Below are 25,038 nucleotides of genomic sequence, written 5' to 3'. Positions count from 1 at the left end.
CAATATTTTTGCATTATGGAAATGGGCTGTTCATATCAGTTGTATGTCTGAAGTAAGGCTAAAAACTAAAATGTAAAAGGGCTAAAAATAGATTGGAAATGGGGCTAAAAAATGGCCTATCTTTGATGTTGGGCTGTTAATAAATGGGCAGGGATGGTGATGTCATCACCCACATCATCAACCATGCCATCTTCCACGTAAGTAGCCATGTAAGCATTCATGATTATGTGGCAGTTTATCCGTGACAGTTATTTTTCGTCACAGAAAATAGACGTGCGATGGGCTAAATAGGCCTTGGGCTCTATCATGGCGGTTTAAAACCATCACCAATTCCGTTAGTCCATGATAGTTTTTGGTAAACCGTTACGAGATCAATCCATGATGTTCTCTAAAACCGTCACTGATGTTGCATAGTGACGGTTTTTTGGTGATTCATGACGAAAAATTTTCGTCATGGATTAACACGTTTCTTGTAGTGATTCTATTCATTGTGCAAACGTAGACCAATCAGAAAGCAAAGAGATGAAGTGGCGCATAGATGTACCAATCAAAACATTTCAAGCATTGTGTCCATCCACCCTAGCCTTCCGGGAAGCTCACGCGGATTGTAGAGGTAAAATTTCCATTGGTGTGAGAAAACACTACTGCTTGGCCGATGACAATAGCACAATAATATTTGCCACGTGAAAATCACTATTTAACGTGTCAGATTTTACTTTGCCACGTCAACACATATGGCGTAACAACATGATTTGTCATGCCAAACGTAATGACATGATCAAAATAACTATAAAATAAAATTTAAAAAATAAGTGAACTTTTTTAAAATAAAAATTTAAAAATTAATTAAAAATAAAAAATTCACCCCAAGCCATCGCTCAACCAACGCTTGGCCCTGAGCCGGTACTCACCGTGCCGATGGACGGGGCAGGCTTGTGAATCCTCAATTGGAACTATTCCTGGGACTGAATCCACAACAACCGAACGAGCCCTCTGAAAGTCGACCTGCCGTGTCTCATGACGTCATCAAAATAGAGGCTAATAAGTAATCCACGTAGTTTAGGGAATGTTGAAACTACTATTTACACAATATAAAATATCACATCTTATACTTTTCACAGAACTTTTTCTTTCATTCGTTATGTCTCTCCTTTATTTTCTCTCCCTCTTTTCTAAAACATATATAACTTCTGTAAATCACAAATATAGTACAACTACTTTTCTCTTATTCAATTGTACCTAAACCCCCGAGGCTATTACTTCCTTCTTTTCAAATTACAAGACATTCTAACAATCTTGAAGAGTCAAAATATTTAAAATTTAACCAAAATTATGAAGAGAATTACAAAAATTTATGACATCAGATAGATATCTATGAAAATATAATTAATAAAAAAATAAATGATATTTAGTTGGTATAATAAATGTTATTATCTTACCATATAATTTTGATTAAACTTGAGATGACTTTCCAAGATTCTTAAGACCTTGTTTAGTTCCCAAAAAATTATGCAAAATTTTTTAGATTTTCCGTCACATCGAATCTTGCGGCTGCATGCATTAAATATAGATAAAAAATACTTCTCTCCGTTTGTGTTTACTTGTCACCAACCTTTTACTGTAGCAAATTTGACCATCTGTTTTTTTCTTCTAAAAAATCTTAGATACTTCAATATATATAACACTAATGAAGTATATTCAATAAAGAATCATATATGTGAACAGTTGATGTATCTAGAAATCTTTTGCAGAAAAAACATATGGTCAAAATTGCTACAGTAAAAGTTTGGTGACAAGTAAACACAAACGGAGGTAGTAACTAATTGCACAGTTTACTTATAATTTGCATGATGAATATTTTAAGCCTAGTTAATTTATAATTAAATAATATTTATCAAATACAACTAAAATGCTACGGTATCCATTTTATAAAAATTTTTGGAATTAAACCGGGCCTAATTTGGGATGGAGTGAGTAGAAACAATGAGCCGTAGGAAGACCCACCGTACTCGTGTCTTGCCGAACGGCCCATTCCATTTGGCACATCTATAATTGTTAGTTAATCCATAATTAGATAATATTTGTTAAATAAAAACAAAATTGCTACAATGTTCATTTTGTAGAATTTTTGGAACTAAACAAGGGCCTTGTTTAGATCAAAAAGTTTTTGAATTTTGCCACCGTAGCATTTTCGTTTTTATTTGACAAATATTGTCCAATTATAGAGTAATTAGACTTCAAAGATTTGTCTTGCGATTTACAGACAAACTATACATTAGTTTTTGCTTTCATCTATATTTAATGATCAATACATATGTTATAAAATTCGATGTGACTGAGAATCTTAATTTTTTTTATTTTTGGGTAAACAAAGCCACCTAAAAACTTAAAATTTTTCAAAATTCTCTGTCATATCGAATCTTTAGACGTATGCATAATGTATTAAATATAGACGAAAATAAAAACTAATTGTATAGTTTGGTCAGAATTTACGAGATGAATCTTTTGAATCTAGTTAGTCTATGGTTGAACAGTAATTACCACAAACAAACGAAAGTGCTACGGTGTCTTGAAATTTTTTTAATGGAGCTAAACACGGCCCAAGGCCAAACTCTGAGCCTGGCGATCACGCCCCCCGAAGCAAACTTCCCTTTTCCCAGGAGCCGGCTCGTCGCCATCCTCCTCGTTCGTCGCCGACTCGCCGCCTCCGCCTGCCGCCGCTCACTTCCTCCCCCATCCTCCACCCAGGTTTGCCGCTGCCGCCTCCTCTTGCCACAAAGAAAGGTGACTCTTTTTCTAGGAAACCCCTTTCCCACGATATTTTTTTGGATCTTGTAATCTGCAGGGAGAAGGATGGGCTCCGAACCCAAGAGGACGGAATCGAGTCACACCACGGAAGAGGAGACGGGCACGCATTTGTTCAAGATTATCGGGTACACGCTCACGAAGGGCAGAGGCGTCGGCAAGTCCATCCGGTCGGGCATCTTCACCGTCGGCGGCTATGATTGGGCCATCCGCTTCTACCCGGACGGATCTACCGAGGCTACCAAAGATTCTGTGGTCGTCTCGCTTGTGCTAATGAGCGAGAACGCTGAGGTGCGGGCGTCCTATGACCTGAGTTTGGTTAACCAGACCACAGGGTTGCCAGAAAATGTGTTCCGGGAAAGCACCTTTAGAGTGTTCAATTCTTGCAAGGGAAATTGGTTCACCCCAAGGATCATCATAAGCAAAAGAAATAAGCTGGAGTTTAAATCAGCTGACTACATCGTGGACGATTGCCTGAAGATTGAGTGTACTATCACGGTTCTCAAGGAATCGTGGGTGGAAACTACAGGGGACTTTGAGATCGAAGTGCCGGACACGGACTTACCAGAGCATTTTGGAAAATTACTGTCGGAGAAGGAAGGAGCAGATGTCACATTCAGTGTTGGAGGTGAGACTTTCCCTGCACACAAGATCGTGCTTGCCACACGGTCCCCTGTCTTTTAAGGCGCAGCTGTATGGACAGATGAAGGAGAGTAGGGCCCGGAAGATAACTGTAGACGACATGCAGCCTGATGTTTTCAAGGCCCTGCTGAATTTTATCTATACTGATTCGCTGCCAGCTGACTGGGATGATCTTGATCATTACGAGTATTGTGAGATTGCCAAGCTTTTACTTATTGCTGCAGATAGATATGCTATGGATAGGTTGAAGTTGTTGTGTGCAAGCATTCTTGTCGAGTATCTTGATGTGGAGAGTGTGGCCACTACACTGGCTTTAGCTGATCAGCATAACTGTAACTGTCTCAAAGAAGTTTGCGTCGAGTTTATGGCCTCTTTAGATGAAATTGATGCTCTGGTGGAAACAGAGGGTTATGCAACTCTCAAAAGAACTTGCCCTTCGATCCTAGTAGATGCACTGGAGAAGAGAAGCAAGTATCGCAAGACAGGTTGCCAACTGAACTGATGTTCGTCTATGAATATATAGCTTAGTTCCTAATTTGTCTTAATAGCATGCTGGTTTTCCTAGAGAAGATCATTTTAACTTGGGCCAATGGCTGGTAAGTTCAGTACTCAAATTTCTGTACCTTTTGTCAAAATATTATATGCGCATATAGTTCAGCCTCAATGTGTGACACTACCCTAACACCTTTTGTAGTGAAACAGCCCGTGACAGTAGCATGTCACTGAGGGAACTAGTATCAGTTGTGTTAATTCAAAACAAAATCTCTTCATATGTAATGTTGTAGATAATGCTTTATGCTGCAAGCATATCTACTTATCATTTTCGGAAAATACTTAGTGAGCGTAGAGGTGGTTTCGCACCCTCACTTTCAGATGTTGGAATGGCACAACAGGGCAGAAATTGAGCCACATCACCACAGCCCTTTAATGGTATGGCTCAGTCTCACCCCTCCGGTACTGATGATGGTCAGCCACAACATAGCAAGGCCATTTTTCTCGAAAGTTTTATCAACCACAATTTTATATTATAGAACATGAATACACAATTGTAGAAATGAATTGTTTTGAATAGTCAACCACAGCTTTGCGGTATTTTGATTTTTCTGGGATAATTTTGTTTGTAGCTAATTCATAATTAGGCCTGAAAAAGTTACTGAAATTTGGGTGTGTGTACTGTACCAGTTAAATTCCAATTAAATGGTATATCGAATCTAACTCCAAAAGCAAACCGTTTATTGATCTACACCTGTGTCAAGGAACAGAAAGTTATATGCTTTTCTATGCTTATTTTACTGTTGTTTTTATGATAAAGTAGGCATTTTTCTGCTATTGTATTGTCAGCTACTGAGTGTAATCCTGGATAGCAGATAATCATAATATTACGTATTTATTATACTATTTTATTATCGAACATGCAAGAGAGATGCATGACCTTATATAAAGAACAAAAAGGGGCAAGAATCCTTACAAAAACAGACCTACGCGCTCATATATCTAAGCTTCGCAAACTTTGTATATAGCAGAACAATGACCTCGACCAAACGCATCTCTTATACTAATGAGCACACCACCATATAAGTCTGAAAAATTGTAGTAGCATATGGAAAAATATAAATATAAGCCTGAATAAATAATGTTCTAAGCTTCAAAGCTACACATATTTTTAATTTAAATCTGCTCTCCAGTCTCCGTTACCTTATTTCCTTTAGTGAACGCTGAACACCATTTCTCTCCAATGGTGCCAACCAATAGTGAATATCATGTTTAAAGGTAAGTGTCTTGGGGTCCTTCTCATACAAATAAAAAGTAAAGAGGTCAATATTCATATGTTGCCTTTCCCTCGAATGAAGTGAAAGCATGCCAAAATATGTTGATAATTTCGGAGCTTTAAATTCACATCCAAATAAGCTTTAGAAAGCATCTTGATGGAAATCTTGCATGTTTGTCTGACTATTCGTTCCCTTTGGTTGAGCACAAAGAAAGGGCCCATACCTGCTCATTGTCATATGAACTGAAAAGGTCAAAGAATAACAGAGTTTCTTTAGAATTCCAGAACTGTTGATGCAATTACGTCAGTATAGCCTGTGGATCCTATGGTGGTAAACATGAAGCTTCTTGTTTTGATTACCTCAGCTGGTGGTTAGATTGCATTCTCAGATATTTATAAGCTGTAGAGTGTCTTCATGAAAGCCCTTACTTTTGGTATGACTACTCACTGACCAGATAATTGGAGAAGTCTTTTCTATATTCAGCTGGAAGCAATGTCCAATTGTCCATACCAATGTAGAGTGCACTCCAAAAGTCTGTCGCATTCCTTACGTATGGCGCATAGCACAGTTAGTGTTCAGTTTTCTGATGATTCTCATAAATCTCTGAGTTCATACTCGTTTTTTTTTACCGAAGAGTTCATACTCGTTTGAGTCATATACTGAAACTTATGGTACAAATTTGCATATAGTAAAATTGAGAAGCTATATATTGAAACACATAGGAGCTATGGGTTGCTGATGAAATGCTTCATTTTGGAGGGATCAAGGTTTTGATCTGCAGTTCTGAATTCCTAGCTAATTTTCCTTGTGTAGACAAATTTATGACAAACATTTGAAAGAGAAACTCTCATGAGTCCCAACTTCAGTTTTCTCATCAGTGCAGTAATATTGCAAAAAAAAGTCAGTAAAAGTATTGCTAGTTGGGTCAACACGGTGCAGCGCACACGTACCTTGTGCAAGTAGTCTATTTTTTAGATCAAAGGCTTTTGCAAGTAGTCTGTTCTGCATAATAAACTGCCGCATTATCAGCAATTCCTCTGTTTAGTGAATGCATCTTTTCTGGTTGTACTCTTGCTGTCATCTATCATGGGCTCATTTCGACCCACGTGAAATATGGCAAATTTGTACCATAAGTTCATACTCTGTTTATTGAATGCATCTTTTCTGGTTGTACTCTTGCTGTCATCTATCATGGGCTCATTTCGACCCAAGTGGCGTTAAGCATTTACCAGGCACTTACTCTAAATCGATCCTAAATGTAACGGTAGTTTGTCATATATGATTTCTTTTGTGAACTGAAATGATGCTATGCTGATTTTCTATTTTCTTCAGGCTCTTATGGACCATGCAGGTTTTTTTCTTCTTCTGGTCATTGGGGAATCAATGACACTAGCACCATCTACATATTAGTTTGACTTTTTTTTTATTGGGCCCTCTCTTCGGGAAGTCCCAACCCAGAAACTGGGATAATCTCTACAACTATTAGTTAGGTACTCCCTCTGTCCCTGAAAGCTTCAATTCCTAGAATCCGTACCAGTCAAACTTGTTTAACTTTGACCAACTTTATAGAAAAGAGCATCCATATGTATAACATAAAATGAGTATCTTATGAAAATATATTCAACGATAAATCTAATGGTATTAATTTGGTACTATAAATCTTAGCGCTTTTTTCTATAAATTTGTTCAAAGTTTTAAAAGTTTGACTTAGGACAACTCTATAAGTTGCAGCTTTTAGGGACGGAGGGAGTATCATTATTTGAAGTTGTGTGAAGTTGATTAGGTTTGTATCTACATATTAGTTTGACTTTTTTTATTGGGCCCTCTCTTCGGGAAGTCCCCAGCCAGAAACTGGGATAATTTCTACAACTATTAATTAGGTGTCATCATTTGAAGTTGTGTGAAGTTGATTAGGTTTGTATGGCCTTCAAGATTTATTTCAGAATTTAATAGTGCTATTCTTTTGATGTGCTTATTGATAAAGGTAGTAGTACGTCTACCATAGTTTTTAAGGCGGGAAGGCGAGCTGCGGCGCTCCACCACCTTCTGGACGCCTAGGTGAGTTAGGTGCTTGGCGAGGCGACGCCATACACATAATCTAACCTTCCATAGAACAACACAAGCATACACTTATACATACCTTTCTGCAGCCAATTCTGGAGCCCATGTAGCAGTGATTCTCCTGTTTCCAGTCGTCTTCTTCCATGTGCCATATAGACCCTAACAAGTTTCAACATGTGACTCATTAATATAATTATGTAACAGAAATACTTTATAATCTAATCAGATTAAATACGGATAGTGAAATAGCTTTTGATGATTTGAGCTCTCTTTTCTTCTCCCAAACAACAAGCTGCATATACAATAAAGAATTTAGCAACATCAAGGAAATTTAGCAACAGAAGACAGGCACAAGCAAATACCAATATATCATCATTACATCGGCCCACAAACTTAGATAAGAGTCTTAGTGGCATAGTTAATCACATTACAAACATTCCAAAAATATAGATAAGACATAAGAGTCTTAGTGGCATAGTTAGCCACATTACAAGCAGTTCACAAATATAACTAAGATAGTCTTAGTGGCATAATCAGTAGTGCACAACCACAATTACATAACATAGCCCAGCCACCAAAAGTTAAGAGTCTGATACTCATGGCATGCTAAGTAGTGCACAAGTACAACACAAAAGTAATTTTAGTGCAGATCTGAAATCTGCTAGCAGGCACCTCTCAACAATCAATATCCATCATCAAACTCATCAAGGATGTTTGGAGCCTCCATGTTTTCGCTGCCACTGTTGGAGCCATTAGGATCCTGCTCACAATCACTCACATCAGCATCGTCATGTGGATCTTCATCTTCCTCTTCTTTATTGGACAGAACCAAGTTATGTGGATCTCCATATCTTGCACGCTTGCTGCTGGCATTCCTTGGAAGATTGCGGCCACGCAGCAAGCTTGATGCACCAACAGCTTCATCCACATGTTCCCATATAAGGCCATTACCATTGTCACTATTGTCACATCCACGGGCACCTTGAGGATGAACATAGGAGGAATCAACCATTGTCCCAGTCAAAGTCCTCAATGACCAAAGGATCAAAATTTTTCCCTTTTTTCACGCCTTAACTGAAACCTTATCTTCATCTTCTAGTTGTAGGAAACAAACACAATGTTATTCAATATCTTATGCAACAACCTATTTATTTTCTTTGTATGCATCTACAAAAGAAGAATGGGAAAAGAACAAATAAAATTGTCAGTAATTGGCTAGCTGAGCACAAATTAATTAGAAGAAAACAGTGAAGACGGAAATACTCAAACTCAATTGTACTCCAGTTTCTCACAACTAAAGGATGAAGCACAAAGACTAACAATGCGTTTAGCAAACCTATGAAGCTCAATGGCACGACCACCATATGAACACCACCAATCAACTATATTGCCAAATACAAACATATATTAGCATTTTGAGATGAAATATACTTGCAAGTATTAAATTGCACATACTAAAACCTGCTGCAATTACAAGAAAAACATCACGTACGATGGTTCAAATTCGGTAGGTTTTGCTTGGCCAATTTGTTTGTGAATGCATCTCCTCTAGGGCCTTCATAATCCAAGGATTGAGCATCAATCTTGCTTCTAATTTCTTCATCCTCCACCATTCTTCTAAGCACATCAAGAAAACAACCTCTTAACTGCCCAACAGTTGCATCATCATTAGATTGTATGAGAGAATACAGTCTTGAATGATAAGAAGAGGGGCTGAAGCCTTAAGACAATCTTCAACTGAATTCCAAAATTCCACAGAGAGCACAATGGTGTGCACTTCTTGACCGGCTGCAGTCTTTGCCAATTTGTTCCCCATCAATTCTTCACTAACAAATAAAGCCTTCAAAGCATCTCAATGCTTGTACAAGCTTTTTAAAGTGAGGAAAGAGGTGGCAAATTGAGTGGCTGCAGGCCTCACTGGATTAGCCCCTGTCTTTTCTCTCATCAAACTAAGAATTCTTCCATGCTTATAGATGAAAGTTGTGACACGTTTGGCTCTTGCAATGGGCTTCTTAAATTCCTTCAAGTTTCCTATCTCTTCTAGCATAAGATCCAAGTAGTGTGCAGCACATGGGCTCCAATACAGTGTAGGAATTCTTTCCATTAGAATTCTTCCAGCTGTCTTGTAATTAGCCCTATTATCAGTGATAACTTAAACCACCATGTCTTTCACAATCTCCTCAATCTTTGCCTCCAACAAATCAGCAAGCATAAATGCATCATGTACCTCACTTGATGCATCAACAGACTCCAAGAAATAAGTCCCCGCAGAGCTGTTCATAAGGAAGTTGATCAAGTGGCAACCTCTCTTATTAGTCCAGCCGTCTGACATAAGTGTGCAGCCAAGGCACGAGGACAATACAGAGGGACACTTAAGGCCTTGTTCAGTTCCAAAATGTTTTTGGATTGGACGATATTGTAGCACTTTCATTTGTATTTGATAATTATTGTCCAACTATAGACTAATTAGACTTAAAAAATTCGTCTCATAAATTTCAGGCAAACTGTGCAATTAATTATTCTTTTAATCTATATTTAATGCTTCATGTATGTGCATTCGATGTGACGTAAAATCTTAAAAAGTTTTTAGATTTTGGATAGAACTAAATAAAGCCTTAACTCTGTTCTTGGAGTCGACCCCATCAGCATGGCCCCACCAAAGTGACTATGGAGACTAAAAAGACCATTTAGTCCCATTTAGTCATAGTATTTGGGTAAAAAAGTGATTAAATGGGACTAAATGAGACTAAATCTAAGAGCTGTTAGGTGAATTAAACACCCTCTAACGCCAGCAAACGTTAGACTAAATGAGACTAAATCTAGCCAGCATTCTCATTTTCCAGGTTGTAGTCCAGTCAAGCTACATGACGTTTGTTCACATATGATCTATTAGTATATGCCCTGTTCACTCGATCTTGTCTGCCGAATCTGCTAGCATTTAGCAGTGTTTCTTTCAACAAATCAGCGAACATTACTTTTAGCCATGACTTACAAATAAAAGTAGTAGTTATTTCATTGTATAAATAAACTTCACAGCTTACAAATAAAAGTAGTAGTTATTTCACATCCATCAATATTGGGAAATGTTTCATTTCTCCAGAACTAAACCCTCAAGTCGGTTGGTAGGGAAGGATTATTTGCCATGCTCATACCAGAAGCCTCATGGCTAAAATTTGTACAAATTTACATTGGCGCCGCTAACATAAAACAGTGTCAAACATAGACAAGTGAAATAAATCTAAAATACAACACCAAAAAAAGGGGAAAAATTGCTATGCTTAACTTTTTTTTCCCCTCGTCAAAAGAGCTAGGGATCAACTCTGGCTGGATTTATTGACAAGACAAAGGAAGACAAATAAAAATAACTATTTTACAAAACCTGTTAGCTAGCAACAGCTCCACCGATTTTGGACAGAAGCCATAAATGAAATAAACTAACTACTAGAAAAGGCAACATCCCTCTGTTCCTCCTCTCTTATAAGAAAAGCGACCTGACTTGAGATAAGAAATATAACTTTTTCTGAGAATTTGCCTTGTAAATTATTTCCATATATTTGAACAAGTACACATCTGTAGATAATAGAACACCGAACTGTTAAAATTTAGTGACACTCTTTTGAGCTGCAGTCTAATTAAACATATTTTCAGGATCACTGGATGAAAAGCAGAAACTGGCTAAAAGAAGTATCGTAACTCATAAGGTAAAAACAGTATGATGGAACACCACAAAATTCCATATGTGTGGGGTCAATAAATATATTAGAGCTCCATAAATTTATTAGATACTTCCCCAGTCATGAATCCTGAGGAAATTAACAATTTAATATGCAGATGTGTTCTCCTAATACAGCTACTGTATAATTATGTGCTGATCTGCCAGACTGTTCATGTATCTATACATTTCAACGGTAACATAGTTAACATTAACACTAAAATAGGATTAGAATAATATAAATAACACCACACATTATGATTGATGGCATAAGTGTCCATTGCTATCCATGCTTCTTTGTTCCAAGAACCACATGCTTTTCTTCACTGCACCTTTTTCATTACATAGATGAGAACATGAGAATTCCACATATTTATGTACAGTTAAACAGTAGAAAAAAGAAAACTCAACTAGGGGGAGAGACGTCTCCCAATTTAGTTCTTAAGAAGTTTTGTGCTAGCCTTCAAACCAGGACTTATTATGGGGGTTTCATCGACCCCAGGACTTTGAAGGTATATATAAATAGTGTAACTCAGGAGAAGTTGGTGTCTGACAGAGTACCAGGTCGAACAAGATAAAAAAAAAAAAGGAATTCGGAAGTGCTAGATCATCTCAATCTAATAACTGAACTAACCACCCACTGACTGAAGTTAAAGAGCCGCTCTTCCAAAACAGGTAGCTATAAATTAAGCCCCTCATATGTCCTACTGACAATTAATTAACTAGTCGAATTCAGTACACGATGAGCAGCTTGCTAAGTTTTAAAAAGCTTACTGGTTTTCTCGTATAAATCTACCAAGACAGAAGGGCAGCTTCTTTTAAGACTTGAGTATCCCTGGGTTGCCACTAAAGCACTCACATCCCTTGAAGAGCTGATAAATTCGATGCAAGCAGCTTTCAGCTCGTCACAGTTCTGTTGATCAGCTAAAGCCAATGTAGTTGCCACTGTCTCCACGTCAAGATTTTTACGAAGGATACATTGGCACATCAACTTCAGCCTTTCCATGGCATATCTATCAGAAGCCACAAGCAAATGCTGGATCATCTCGCTGTATTCATCTCTGTCAAGATCATCCATGTCAGGTAACGAATCTGTGTAGATGAAGTGCAGCAGCGCCCTGAAAACATCAGGCTGCATGTCTTGGACGGTCACACAGCACATTCCTGACTCGCGCATTCGGCCATAGAACTCAGCCATGAAGACAGGTGACCGCGCCACGAGGACGATCTTGTGCGCCTCAAAGGAGTCACCGCCCACAATGAACGAGACATCTGTCCCCTTCTTCTGCTCCAATAGCTTGCCAAAATGTGCCATCATGTCACACGGTGGCACTTCGATTTCAGATTCCACCCTGGTTTCAGACAGCTGCGGCTCTCTGATGACGGTAACTTCACATTCGATCCTGATGCTATCATCGACAAGGTAACAGGATTCTTCCTCCTCGAGGTCACACCTCAGTATGAAATCCCAGTTCCGCGGACCGAAGCGGGTAACATCGCACGACTTGAACAGCCTCGGACCGCTTTTACAGCCCCACCAACACAGGGGGGACTGCTGGCTGGCCAATCGCAGGTGGTAGCTTGCGCGCGCCGTGGCGTTGCTGGTCATGAGCTCGAGGCAGATCGTGACGTACTCTTCCGAATCGGTGGATGAGCCGTCGGGGTAGAAGCGGATGGACCAGTCATAGCCGCCGACGGTGAAGGTGCCGGAGCGGACGAACTTGCCGACGCCGGTGCCCTTCTGAAGGCTGTAACCGACGATCTCGAACGTGTGGCTGCCGGTCTCCGCCACTGTGATGCATCTCGACGATGTCTTCTTGGGTACAGCCGACATCCTCATGCGGCCTGCGGCTGCGGCAGGGATTAGTTCCAAGAATTGGTCAGATTAAACGAAGAGAAAAGATGCAATTTTTGTTGGGGAGAAGACGAGGAGAGGCATTGAGGGGACATTCTTTTCAGATGGGGAGCAAGTGGGTCGAGGCGGACCTTAAGAGAGGACGGTGGAAAGCGATCTTCGTCGTCCCGGGTGGCGGCTCGCAGCAGCGGCGGCGGAGGGGACGAGGGTCAACCGACGAAGTCAATGAGACTGCAGGTGGCGAGTTCCTATTTTTCCCCACTTATTTTCGGGATTTGCTGGTGTCGTTGATAATCCTGATTCCGATATTTCTTTTGCCATATATAAACTGTTCACACCGACCTCCAAAATACTCCCTCCTTCCCATAGAAGGACATTCTCGTCTTACCCAAAAAAAGAACAACTCTCCTTAATCTATACCTATCTATAAAGAGGGAAAATTTCAGTCTGTCCCTAAATTTCTTCTGCCAATCTGTCTGTCCCCTGTCCGTGTCCGGGTCGCTTGCTGGAAAAGGAGTACCTCTATACCTAATTTCAGCTGTTTTTTTGGTCTGAAAATTTTTTGGTCTGTCTCCTTATCTATATACCTAATACTAAATTCAGGCCTTGTTTAGTTCACTTCGAAATCCAAAAAGTTTTCAAGATTCTCTGTCACATCGAATCTTACGACATATGCATGAAGCATTAAATATGGACGAAAACAAAAACTATTCACACAGTTTGACTGTAAATCACGAGACGAATCTTTTGACCCTAGTTAGTCTATGATTGGACAATATTTACTTCAAACAAATAAAAGTGCAACAAACTAAACAAGGCCTCAGCTGAAATTTTCGTCTGGTCAATATTTTCGTCTGGCCGCTTCTTACTCCGGAACAATCTCCACTCCGATATCAAAGTAGAATAGCCATTGCAAAAAAGAAAAAAGGAAAAAAAAACAAAACAAATTATATCTGAATCCAACACATCCAACACAACGTCCGTCTACTGGAGTGCACAGACCTCGCGAAGTCCAAATCTTTCTCAACACACAAATCCAACAATCCGATGCCAAAACAAAATCACAAGAAAATCAAATCTACACCCACCCCCACCTTGGCAACGGAGTCCTCGACGAGGATGTACTGCCAATGGCCGTTAAGCCAATCCGAATGCCTAGCATAACCCGACCCCGCACGGTGCCATCGGAGAAGCGTGGATCTGGGGAGTGCCCGCTAGATCCGTCCCGATGGGGTCGCGAAGTCCGGATTGGAAGGTGTTGGGCACCAAACGAGATGATGGGCTAGAGGAGTCCCGGTGCTGCATACCTCAGCGAGGGATGGTGTCTTGGCTTCCGCGGCCATGGGCGCAGCAGTAGCCTCGAAGCTTCTAGAAGTGGCGGCTGCGAGGAGTGAGGGAGAAGAGGGAGGAGTCGACTCAGGCCTCGGAGCGATAGAAAAGGGTGGGTGGCGCAAGGGGCAAAACGAGGGACTGGCCGACGGCAGTGCTGGGCGGTGGCTGCGCGAGCGATGGCCCAAGGCGTGCAGCCAAGAGAGAGAGAGATTTGGAGGAGAACGAGATGAAAGATGACAAGATACGAGTGGACGAGGATGAGGATTGCTGTGAACTATTGGTCAGATAAGGCCACAAACCAATAGGCCCCACATGGAAGTGAGAGCGAGAGGAGATAAATGACCCCACATTCTCCAGAAAAAGTTGTTTGGTCCCGCTGAAAGATACAACGCAGCCATGGAGGGGTCCAGCCTGTGGGCCAATGGCCCCACATGTGCAAAGTATGCAACTAAAAGGTTATTAACCACTGATAATGAGCTTTTATCCTTTACATGTTTTGAAAATCTATACCCAATAATAATTATTAATAATATAATGAAGAGATAAAATTTCATTTCGACTTAGATTTTCATCAATCCTATAATCATAAATCAATATTTAAATAAAAATATTTTTATTTGATTCCGTGCATATTACGAATTTGATCCTATTACGTACAACAGAAATAAACAAGGTGTCCTCTCCAACCAAAACCAGTATGTCTCAATCTGATCTGAAGAAAACAAAGGGGAGGAAGGGATCGATCGATCGGAAGAAAATAAACAATGCAAACGACAATGGATCATGGCGCCAGCATGGCTAAAGCGACGACGACGTCCTTGCAGCACCCCTGAACGATGACGTGGTGGCCGAGATCGTTCTGCTCCCACTACCATCAACGTCCGTGCTCCAAGGTGTGAGATTGTACGTGCATGGTATTTTCAAGAGCGGCTACAGCTTGCATACGTCGACGGTGGGCTGCTATTGTTAGGGCTACTGCTATTCGAGATGCCGACATTTCACTCTACCTCTGGTGTGTGCAATTAATCCGGCCGGTGAGCCGGCAGTTGGTCATCGTGCCGCTGCACAGCAAAAAGATGACACGGCCCTGCGCCGTCCATCGGCCGTCCGGCGAGCATAGGCTGCTTCTGATCTGTTCACCAACAACGACGAGTGTTATGGCTAGGGCAAGTGGACATCGCACTACGTCGGCTCGCTACGCAAGGCACGTTCAAGAAGAACACGTCCACGACCTTTGTGAACACAGCCAACGCACGATCTGAGGTGATGACTACATTGAGCAGTTCAACGTCATCCACGCTCGGACAGGGCCCGTGCCTCCTCAGACATGTATTGCATCGATGAATTCGTCGCACCGGTAGGGAGGACTACACTATCGACGAGGTCGGCCACTTCGAGCCCGCCACCGGTATTATAATACTATCCGAGATGGATGGGCTCATGTTGCAGTACCTTTGAGCTTATCTATCGAATATATGCTAGCCATTCAACAGTATTTTTATTTTATTTTAATAATTTGTATAATATTATTGCCAATATATATATATATATATTTAATATATATTATAGATGCTATGGTCGTTACAAAAATGAATTATAGCTTCTCTTTAGGAAGTGTGAAACATAAATAGATATATAACATTCGTAATAACTTTTTTCTCCCGTAGCAACGCACGGGCATGTTTGCTAGTTTAAACTAAACTAGTATAATCCCCGTACTAACGCTACGATTTAATCTTGAAAATATCTTTTAAAAAAATAAAATTATTTTTGCATAATCTAATTTTTATAAAATTATATTTGAGTCTATATATAATTTGAAAATAGTTTTGCATGTAAGAATGAATAGTAAAGTTATTTCTAATATTATATAACCATCTCAGTTACATTCTATCTAACTCCTTAATCATATATTATTTTTTAGGTACGTAATTAGTATTATTAAATAGATCTTTACATATAATTTTATAATCAATTTATTTAGAGATAAAAGCGTTATTGAGCAAAACTAGTTAAATTTAGGATCGAGGGAGTATAAGGTAAGAATGCCAAGCACATAAGTTACTCCCTACAATCCTAAGTAATTGTACATGTTATATTATATCAGGAGTCAAATTTTTAAAATGTAACTGAATATATATTAGAAGATATAAAATTTTTTATAGATCTCTATAAGTTGATAATATTTTCTATATAAATCTCTTTAAAAGCAAGATATATGTAGTTATTTTGGGACGGACAAAGTATTATGTGCAAAAGTTATAAATTTCTTTGTATTATTATAAATGATGCCTAAAAGAATTAAATTGGACCAGCTACTCTTGTTTTAGGTCTTGTTTGGATGTTATCGAATTCATCTCAATCCACATAATCTACATATGTTGAGATAGATTCGTATAGAATTTAGTTTAAGTTTTATTTCAATCCATCCCAACATAAAAGTGGAATGATGTGAATCTGACTATATCCTAACAAAAACTTAGTTATTAAAAGAGGGTTTTCTTTATTGGCCAAAATTCACCGAAATCTCGATCCTTAGGGTTCAAAAATATTAGATATCGGCAAAATTTTTAAGTTTTTCCTGATCCCACGCAGACGGCCCAATTCATCCACGTGACAGTCCAATAGCACATATAGCTCCTCCCAGCCTATCAAAATCCTACAAATCCAACTCTTATCTCAATCGTTCGTCAGGCCACGTCCACGTCATGGTGGCGCCTCCGTCATAGCCACAATCCCACACTCATAATGTTTTATTCTCATTTTTATTATCCATAACACGTGATGTTTAATAGCTTAGTTTCAAGTTAATTCTATGAATTTTTTCAAAACAATTTGATTTTTTTTTGAATTTGGTCTGATATTTCCAATATATCCTGTTTATCATATTTATCCATGACTTCCAATAATTTTTTATTTAAGAGTAGAGTGTACTGCCGGTCTTCAAACTTGTTTGATTGTGTCATTCTAGTCCCTAAACTTGTAAATTAACCATTTAAGACATCAAACTTATTCATTAGTGTCATCAAGTGGCGGATCTAGAATTTTAGCATAAGGTATGCAAAAAAAGAATCCTTTTGTAATTTAGTAAAATCATATTTTAATTCGGTAAACCAAGTAGATTAAATAGAATGATAACCTTTAAATTCAAAGATTAAGGAGCTGTTTGGTTACTCGCCACTTTTTTCCACGCCACACTGCCGCTGCCACAAAAAAAATTGACTTGTGTTTGGTTTGCATGCAGCCCTGTAGTAGCTATAAGTTTTTTCAGTGTTGATTCTCGCCAACTGCTGTGGCAGGTGATGGCCGTAAAGCAAACAGGCCCTAAGAAATGAGGGGAAATCTCGATATGACAGAGGAGACTTACAAATATTACTTGGTTGAACATTATCCGCAGCTGCTTTGTTCGCTGCGTGATTTAAAAAAGAGATACAAGGTCTCCGCTTCTCTTCATAATTCAACAGTTCTGGAAAAACATTTTAGCAATTAGCAAAACTCAGCATGCTGTTTTCTTTGATAGATTGATGCTAATTAGACTTTAGTATTCTGTTGAACGAACTCACAAGAGGAACTGAAATACAAATAAATCAATCATAAATCTTTCCCTAATATATAATTATGAAAATTTCAGTCCACCATATCTTTATATGTCCACCGGTCTAAAGATTATTAAACGATGCTCCTCTCGTTCAGATCTGGTTTCCTATTATTTTTAGCTTATTTTCTATTTATGGCATGAGGAGTCCTGGTCCAATTGGGTTAGGGGAAAAAGGAAAATTATTGGCTGAATCTAACTCGGAGTCCTAACACGAGTTTAAACCAATTTTAGACCGAAACAAGCGAATAGTTGGGCTCGACCAAAATCCAAAACGACCAGAAATTTTGCCTTTTATTATTAGAGAGAAAGAAAAAGGAACTACAGATTAGGACTTTGATTTTCTTTTACCTCTGATCTGACATCTAACTAAATAAAGAAAGCGGAGCAAAATAAAGAACGTAATTCTTATCCTTTTCTATTTGACTATTAAGAGTTCTATTTAGAATACTTAGGATATGAGCAATATATTTATATTAGGAGTCCTACTCCATATTGGTTTAGACGCACACAAGTTATATATATAAGTCCAGATAAAAGAAACTCTGCATCGTTCGGTAGTTAGAGAAAGACAGACAAAAAAAAATAGATGGACGAAAAAAAGTCTGAAATTTTTGCTAGGTGAATTCTCAGCGCGTTGCTGCGGAATTTTCTTAAAAATAAATCATTATATACATAGTATTACTATATGATATTCAGTCTATTATGTATGTATACATATGAATTTGACTTGCATGTATTTTATTGTATTAGATCTAGTAAAAAATTGCTAAACTAATAGGACAAAAACTAATATGTGGTTACATTATAGAGGAATTAATTGGTGATGAAACAAATAGCGTATGTACATGACTTGTATATTAATAGATTAAAGATTTAAAGTATTTCACATGATATAGATGATATGGTCATTTTTTTTTAATTAATATGGGATGACATGGACTTAGTGGGGAATGATGTGGACACCTTGCATGAAGAGATAGAATATTTAGTGGGTTACTTAGTAGAGAATGACGTGGACACCTTGCATGAAGAGAGAATTCATCTAGTGGGGTTTATCTCTATAAGAGTTATAGATTAGGTAATAGAGATTTAGATTTAGATTCGATAAGTTTTTTTCTCCTATTGCAACCATGGTCATTTTCGCTAGTAAATAGACAAAAGCACGAATACACAAGTTATTGACAAATAATAAGATCCATACATGCAAGTAAGTAAAGTTGAGCATGCAGCCCGCGAGTCAAAGACACGGCCTAAAGCATGGCGATTTGGTCCGGCCCAAGCACGGCACGACCCGAATCCCAATCGTGCCCGTGTCGGCCCAAAGCATGTAGCGGGCCGTGCTTGGGTCGACCCCTCGGCCGCCGGGCGGCATGGCCCGGCCCGCTTTTAACAGCAGGCACGGTGTCGGCCTGGTATCAGGGAACTAGTGAAACTTGAAGTATCAGGTTCGCTAACTTGTGAAACTTATGATTTTTGGCATGTGAAATATAATCTGTGAAGTATATTGTGTTATGTGAATTGTAAAATATCATGGTCTGTGATTTGAATGTGATTTACTTATGCTTTGTTGAATTCTGTATTAAATCTGGTGTTTTTCATATAGCAGGCTATGGGCCAGCCCGATGGACTATTGGGCCAAAAATTGGCCCACGTGTCGTGCCTGGGCTATCAGGTAGGCACGATGGCCTATGGAAGCACGGCTTGATGCCACGCGGGCTATACAGGCCCATGCCCTATCGGGCCGTGTCTAGCATAGGCTTGTGCCATGCCGGGCCGGCCCGACCCTTGCTCAACTTTACAAGTAAGGCCGTATGTCAGAGTCTTGTCGGTTCGTCGTCTCATTGACCGTCGAGGTCCACTCGACGACGGACTATGGAGCACTGATGACTCGGCCACCGGCGTCATGCGTCTCGGCAGATTGGGGGCAGCTGACGAAGACGAAGACTTGACTTCTCCTTCTGTTCGATCAACCACGTCCGGTTACTCCCTCCGTGGTTCGAGGCTGGTGCAGTTACTCCGTGTCGTCCGCTGTACGCAGCGAAAGCGTAGAAACTGATAGAGTGCTTCACATCTCTCTTTTTTTACAAATATAAAATTTATATTATGTATGTATGACTACGGAATCTAGGGTATTTTGTGGCCCACCTGGCATACTCTATGGGTCTGCCTCTGGTGTCATCTCAGCCCTGAACTCTCAAATCGCTCATTTTGGTTCTCAAACTTGTTTAGTTGTATTATCTAGGTCCCTAAACTTATAAATCACCCGTTTAGATCCTCAAACTTCTATAAGCATATATTGAATATATAATTTATAATTTTACAATATTTAGGGACCAGGATGACACACTGAACAAGTTTGAGGACTTAAATCAGTGATTTGTAAGCTTACGGACTTAGATGACATAGCTGAACAAATTTAAGGACCTAAATAAGCGATTTGTGAGTTTAGGGATAAGGATGATACAGATAAGAAAGTTTGAGAATATAATGGTAGATTTAGAAGTTGAGACCGGAATAACACAAATAAATTTGAGGAGCACAATAATCAACTTGCTTATATGGAAAATGGTAACTTGACAAGCTATAGTCTAATTTGTACTTGTCTTTTACAATACATCTCTTTGCTGTATCCAGATCAGCAGGTTGTTGACTCTTGAACCATGAGAAAGCATCACACATTCAGTATATGACTATAAAACCATTCAGAAAACCACTAGCAACAAGATTTAGTACCCATTAAAAGAACATCATCTGATGGAACTCATCAAGAAATACAGGTTTATCATCCTTCGCCACCAAAAGGGAGTGCCAGAGAAATCAAACATTGTCGTAGAATAAACTAAAAGAAGAGGTGAAACACAAAGAAAGATAATAAACTGCATCCGCTGATAAAAACACCAATTCCTAAGATCCTAAGAGGACCAACAAATCTGATAGAACATACTATCAATGGTCCATCTGTGGCACCAGATTGGACATTGTCAGGTAGGATGAAGCTGGAGAAACTTTATTCCAAGACACCATCATAACCATCAACTTTTTGATATGTTAGGAAATCAAATACTAAATAAAACAAGGACCATAGAGCGATTCTCACTTCTCTTACTACCAGCGATATCGCTAGTAGGGAGAGGTGAGGGGGACCGAGTCTGCAGAACGGAGGAGTCTCTGAGCAGTGGTTGCTAATGGGTGAGTGACTGTAGTTGTGCTAGTTGCACCATGCATTGTAGGCCTTTCTCTTCTTTCTCAGTTAAATATGTAAAGAAAGAGTGAAGGCAAATCAAAAGGTATATATTTATCAGTTTGGTCTTTATATGACAACATCATGATGTTGACACCAGAAAAGTTATTGGGGAGGTTCATATTTGAGTTGGGAATTCAGATATGCCAAAAAGAAATAAAATTAGAATACTGGTACGATTTTTAGTAAAAACTAGCCCAAGCTGGTTTGGACACCATTCAATGTCCGACACAGCTAAAATTGGCCCAGGCTGGTTTCTTAAGCCCGTTGCTACCATCCTGTAAAAAATGGCAAAGGCCAGTTGGAAACTGACTTGAGCTATTGGCTGTCCAATTCCAATTCGAACCTAATTCAATGCAAACTTCTTTAATTTTGTTGGAAACTTGCAGATTGTGTAGGATAAAGTTTTTTGTAGTGGAATAGATCACCCCTCTATATTTCAAGGGTAAGATTGATTTTTTGATTGATTGTGTATGGATGTGATAATATAAATGGAAGTGGTGATATTATAGTATGTTTGTAGACTTCGATGTAAACATTGGCCTAGTAAGAAAAAAAAGTTGTACCTCTTTCCTAGAGATTGATTTTTGTTATTGTATGTTTTTAAATCCTAAATCTTTTCTAAATTCATGTATGCTATTGTTCAAGAGTTTCAGAATGGATTGAAATGATTCTATCTAAAAGTTTGGATGGATACACCTCACTGGTGTATATGCTAAATTAGTACTAATCAAAATATGTAGCTTTACATTTAGAGCCCATATACAATATAGACAATCCCAATTTGTGCTAAACAAAATAGAACTACAATACACTTGAACGGAACAAGGATTCCTCTTTTAATTCCAACTAAAAGAGACACATTCTTCTTCACCAGTTCTTCATCCTTCGACTTCTTCTTATTCACCTTTCCATGCACAGGTGCACTCTCAACCTCTTAATGCAACCTTTTCAATTGAGCAACATAATCTTCCTCCCGATAGAATAATGGACATCCACAATACCATCTCATTTAAAGAACACCAAACATGAAAATGACTTTCTAATGAAAATCACAAGAAATGGCTAGAAATTGAAGAAAAACAACCACAAAACCTAACATTGTAATTCAGACACTTATAGAAGATGCAGCCATAATTGCCATTGTCTTGCTTCTTCACCTTGAACTCCAACTTAGTGTGGTGCCCACACTCGTTGCACTTAATAATGAGAGGGAGCTCCAGCCTCTAATGCTTACCATGTGCAGTGGAGCACCTAGATTGGGACGCCATCTACGATGAGTATCCTCAGCGGAGTCTCCTTGTTCGCCAAAACTAACGAAAACATGGGCAATGGCTGCTTGGCAGGTTGTGACAAGGATGAGAGATTGGAGATGAGTGGGCTAGGAATTAGTAAACCTTACATCTACAAAAATAAAGACATGGATTGGTTGTCACTGCTAGGTCAAGCAAACCGACAATTATACCAGATGTCACTACTGGGTGAAAGTAGAACTGGTAGTGATACTAAACTATTACTGCCGAATGACTGTAGACCCAACAATGAAACAAGAGCATCACTGTCGGGTCACAATAGACCTAGCTATGGTACAACAAGAGCATCATTGTTAGGTTATGTGTTGACATATAATGAAAATTTGATCCCTGTCCTCAGCTTTGTCCTCTTGCTAACATTTCATCTCCCTCGCACCACTGTCTGCATCTGCATCTACATGATGTGCCAAAGGAGTACCAGCCACCATCCCCAGCATGTGATGTCACCTCTATCCCTGGCCATGATCCACTTAACACTATACAAATGATTTATGAGGCACTACCCAATCATTAACCAAGACATTTGCAAAATCCAACCATCTTGGCTCATGCCTAGCAATTAACACAGGTGGTTGCTTTATTTATCGAGGCACCAAAAAATGACGTTCTCACAAAATTAATTTACAAAGGCGGTTGGAAAATGCACGCCTCCATAGATTTTCTCCAAAAATGATTTATTTTTGGGGTGGTGTCTTAAGGTGCCCGCCTTCTTAAATCCATAGCAAAACCCATTCTACTGGTTTCCTATATAAACTAGAGTTAGGGTTACCTCACCTCCCTCCTCTCCTAGCCACACACCTCCTCTCCCTCTCTAGTAGCGGCGTCAGCCTCCTCGCCTCCCTCACTCCTCTTCCTCACTGTAGCAGCACCGGGCTCCAGCCGTGCCCCGAACTCCTCTACTCTCTCACTCCTCTTCCTCTCACTCCAATAGAGATGGGCTCCTAGCCACGCCCCTCCTCCCCTTCCTCCATGTGTCCACCATGATGTGGATCTGGTGGGGAGGAGTCAGCTTCCTCCACAGTGGTGGTAGATTTGGTAGCATGGCTCCAGATCCAGCTTCGGGGAGCATGCATGCATGGCAGTGATGCAAGGTTTAGATCTAGGCCCGGTTATTAGGGTTGTGCTAGGGAATTTGTCTTTTTCCTTGCTTTTTGTTTGATTTACTGAGGTATACATTTGATTTGTCTTAGTAATGTGGCAGAACCTCCTGAATTAAATGGCCCACATGCACACATCATTGTCCCAAAGACTTCTGATCGACGTGCACGAGTTCCAAATGACTCAAGAAGTCTGTCGGGTGTCCTCGGGAAACCCGAATCATCCACGTAACAATCTTTTCAGGAATTCCCTCATCAAGCATCACAGTATTACAACATTTCATAGATAAGAGAAATCAGAGTAAAAGCGGAAAGGTTACATAACATAGATTGAAACTTAAGTTCATAGTTTACAAACCATAAGTATTTGATACATAAAGGCTTCGGAACTTTATTATTACATAAACCATAGATTCACACAACGACTTTTACTTGCCCAAGGTCACACATCAGAAACCTCATCGTCACTTTCCTCCACAAGAGTAAAGTAACCATGACCATCGAAAAGATAATCAAGAGATTCACCTGCAACATGGGTTAATAAAACCCTGAGTACGAAAGTACTCAACAAGACTTAACCGACTATAAAAGAGGTGAAGACTCAAGTATGCAGGCTATGGGGATTCAAGGTAAAGCTTTAACAAGATCAAGTATTTCTTTTGCATAAAAGCTTACTAAGATTAAAGCCTACTTTCAAGTTTTAACTCAAGATTATCACTTATAACTAGCCAAGATCATTATCCAACTTGCATAAACAACTCATCTCTTTCTTATACCAAAGATTCACTTATTACTACGATGATGGTACGAGGATTGAGGCTCCATATCCGAGGAAACACGGCGATTCGAATCGATTAAACCCAGCTGGGGATTCAGTACCACACGACATATGTAGAACTTAATCTTGCATATGTCAACCTTTTCTATAGATCCTCCCATACAAGAACGGGTCCAGCGTCACCCGAGAGTACAGTACACCACCATCCTACAGCCAATCTAGATGTTTCCCGGTCATCTCAGATCCGTAAGGTGGGTACACGCTACTCTCGCCATCTCTCCACTCCCAGTACGCGGTTAGCCGTTCTCAAGTATCGGAATAGCTATAGGTAAGGCTTACCGCCGCATGTGGGCTGTACTCAAAGGTCTCAATCACAACAGGCCAATCAACGGTACGGTCCTTAATCGACTCAGTTGGAGACACTACTTTAAGACTCCATTCTTAAAGCAAGTCCACCAACCGGTCTCAAGTTAAACATCATTAACCATAAAAGTATTCCACAACAACCCTTCAAACTTTCTCATTTGAAAAACTTATCTAATAAGCAGGGCTAAGCATACTAAACATTTTCATAAAGCAAGTACCAAGGTAGATATTGAAATCATCAAGGTAGATAATGCAGCAAATAGGATTTACTCAACTCCTATTCACCTAATGCATCATATTAACTCAAGTGATATAAATAACTTTATGAAAATACAAGGATAGGGTTTAATGTCCGGGGCTTGCCTTGGTCGGAGGGGACGTTCGGCAATTCAACAACACCCGAAGGATCCACAAACTCGGAAGAAACCCACTGGGGATCAGATTCTTCCGGAGCGTACTCTATACGTAA

General features: G+C 39.5%; 1 protein-coding gene and 1 pseudogene across 2 annotated transcripts; one reads left to right on the top strand and one right to left on the bottom strand.

Annotated features, from left to right (window-relative positions):
* On the top strand, nt 2,581-4,111 carry LOC8072175 (annotated as a pseudogene).
* Nucleotides 11,465-13,239, bottom strand: LOC8072174 (BTB/POZ and MATH domain-containing protein 2). 2 transcript variants are annotated; one of them, XM_021464574.1, is made up of 2 exons: nt 12,976-13,239; nt 11,465-12,840 (listed from the first exon to the last, which is right to left on the bottom strand). In XM_021464574.1, the coding sequence occupies exon 2, from the start codon at nt 12,827-12,829 to the stop codon at nt 11,744-11,746; it is 1,086 nt and encodes a 361-aa protein (XP_021320249.1). In that variant the 5' UTR covers nt 12,830-12,840; nt 12,976-13,239; the 3' UTR covers nt 11,465-11,743. The 2 variants fall into 2 exon arrangements, with proteins under 2 accessions (XP_021320249.1, XP_021320248.1); XM_021464573.1 differs by having other exon boundaries at nt 11,465-12,834.

The sequence above is a fragment of the Sorghum bicolor genome, chromosome 7 (genome assembly GCF_000003195.3).
Source record: "Sorghum bicolor cultivar BTx623 chromosome 7, Sorghum_bicolor_NCBIv3, whole genome shotgun sequence".
Classification (NCBI taxonomy): domain Eukaryota; kingdom Viridiplantae; phylum Streptophyta; class Magnoliopsida; order Poales; family Poaceae; genus Sorghum; species Sorghum bicolor.
The sequence above is the reverse complement of the archived record's forward strand: the minus strand, read 5'-3'. Positions and strand labels throughout refer to the sequence as shown.

Excerpts from the sequence above, each read along its gene's own strand:
- LOC8072174 (XM_021464574.1), bottom strand. The coding sequence starts at position 12,829 with ATGAGGATGTCGGCTGTACCCAAGAAGACATCGTCGAGATGCATCACA.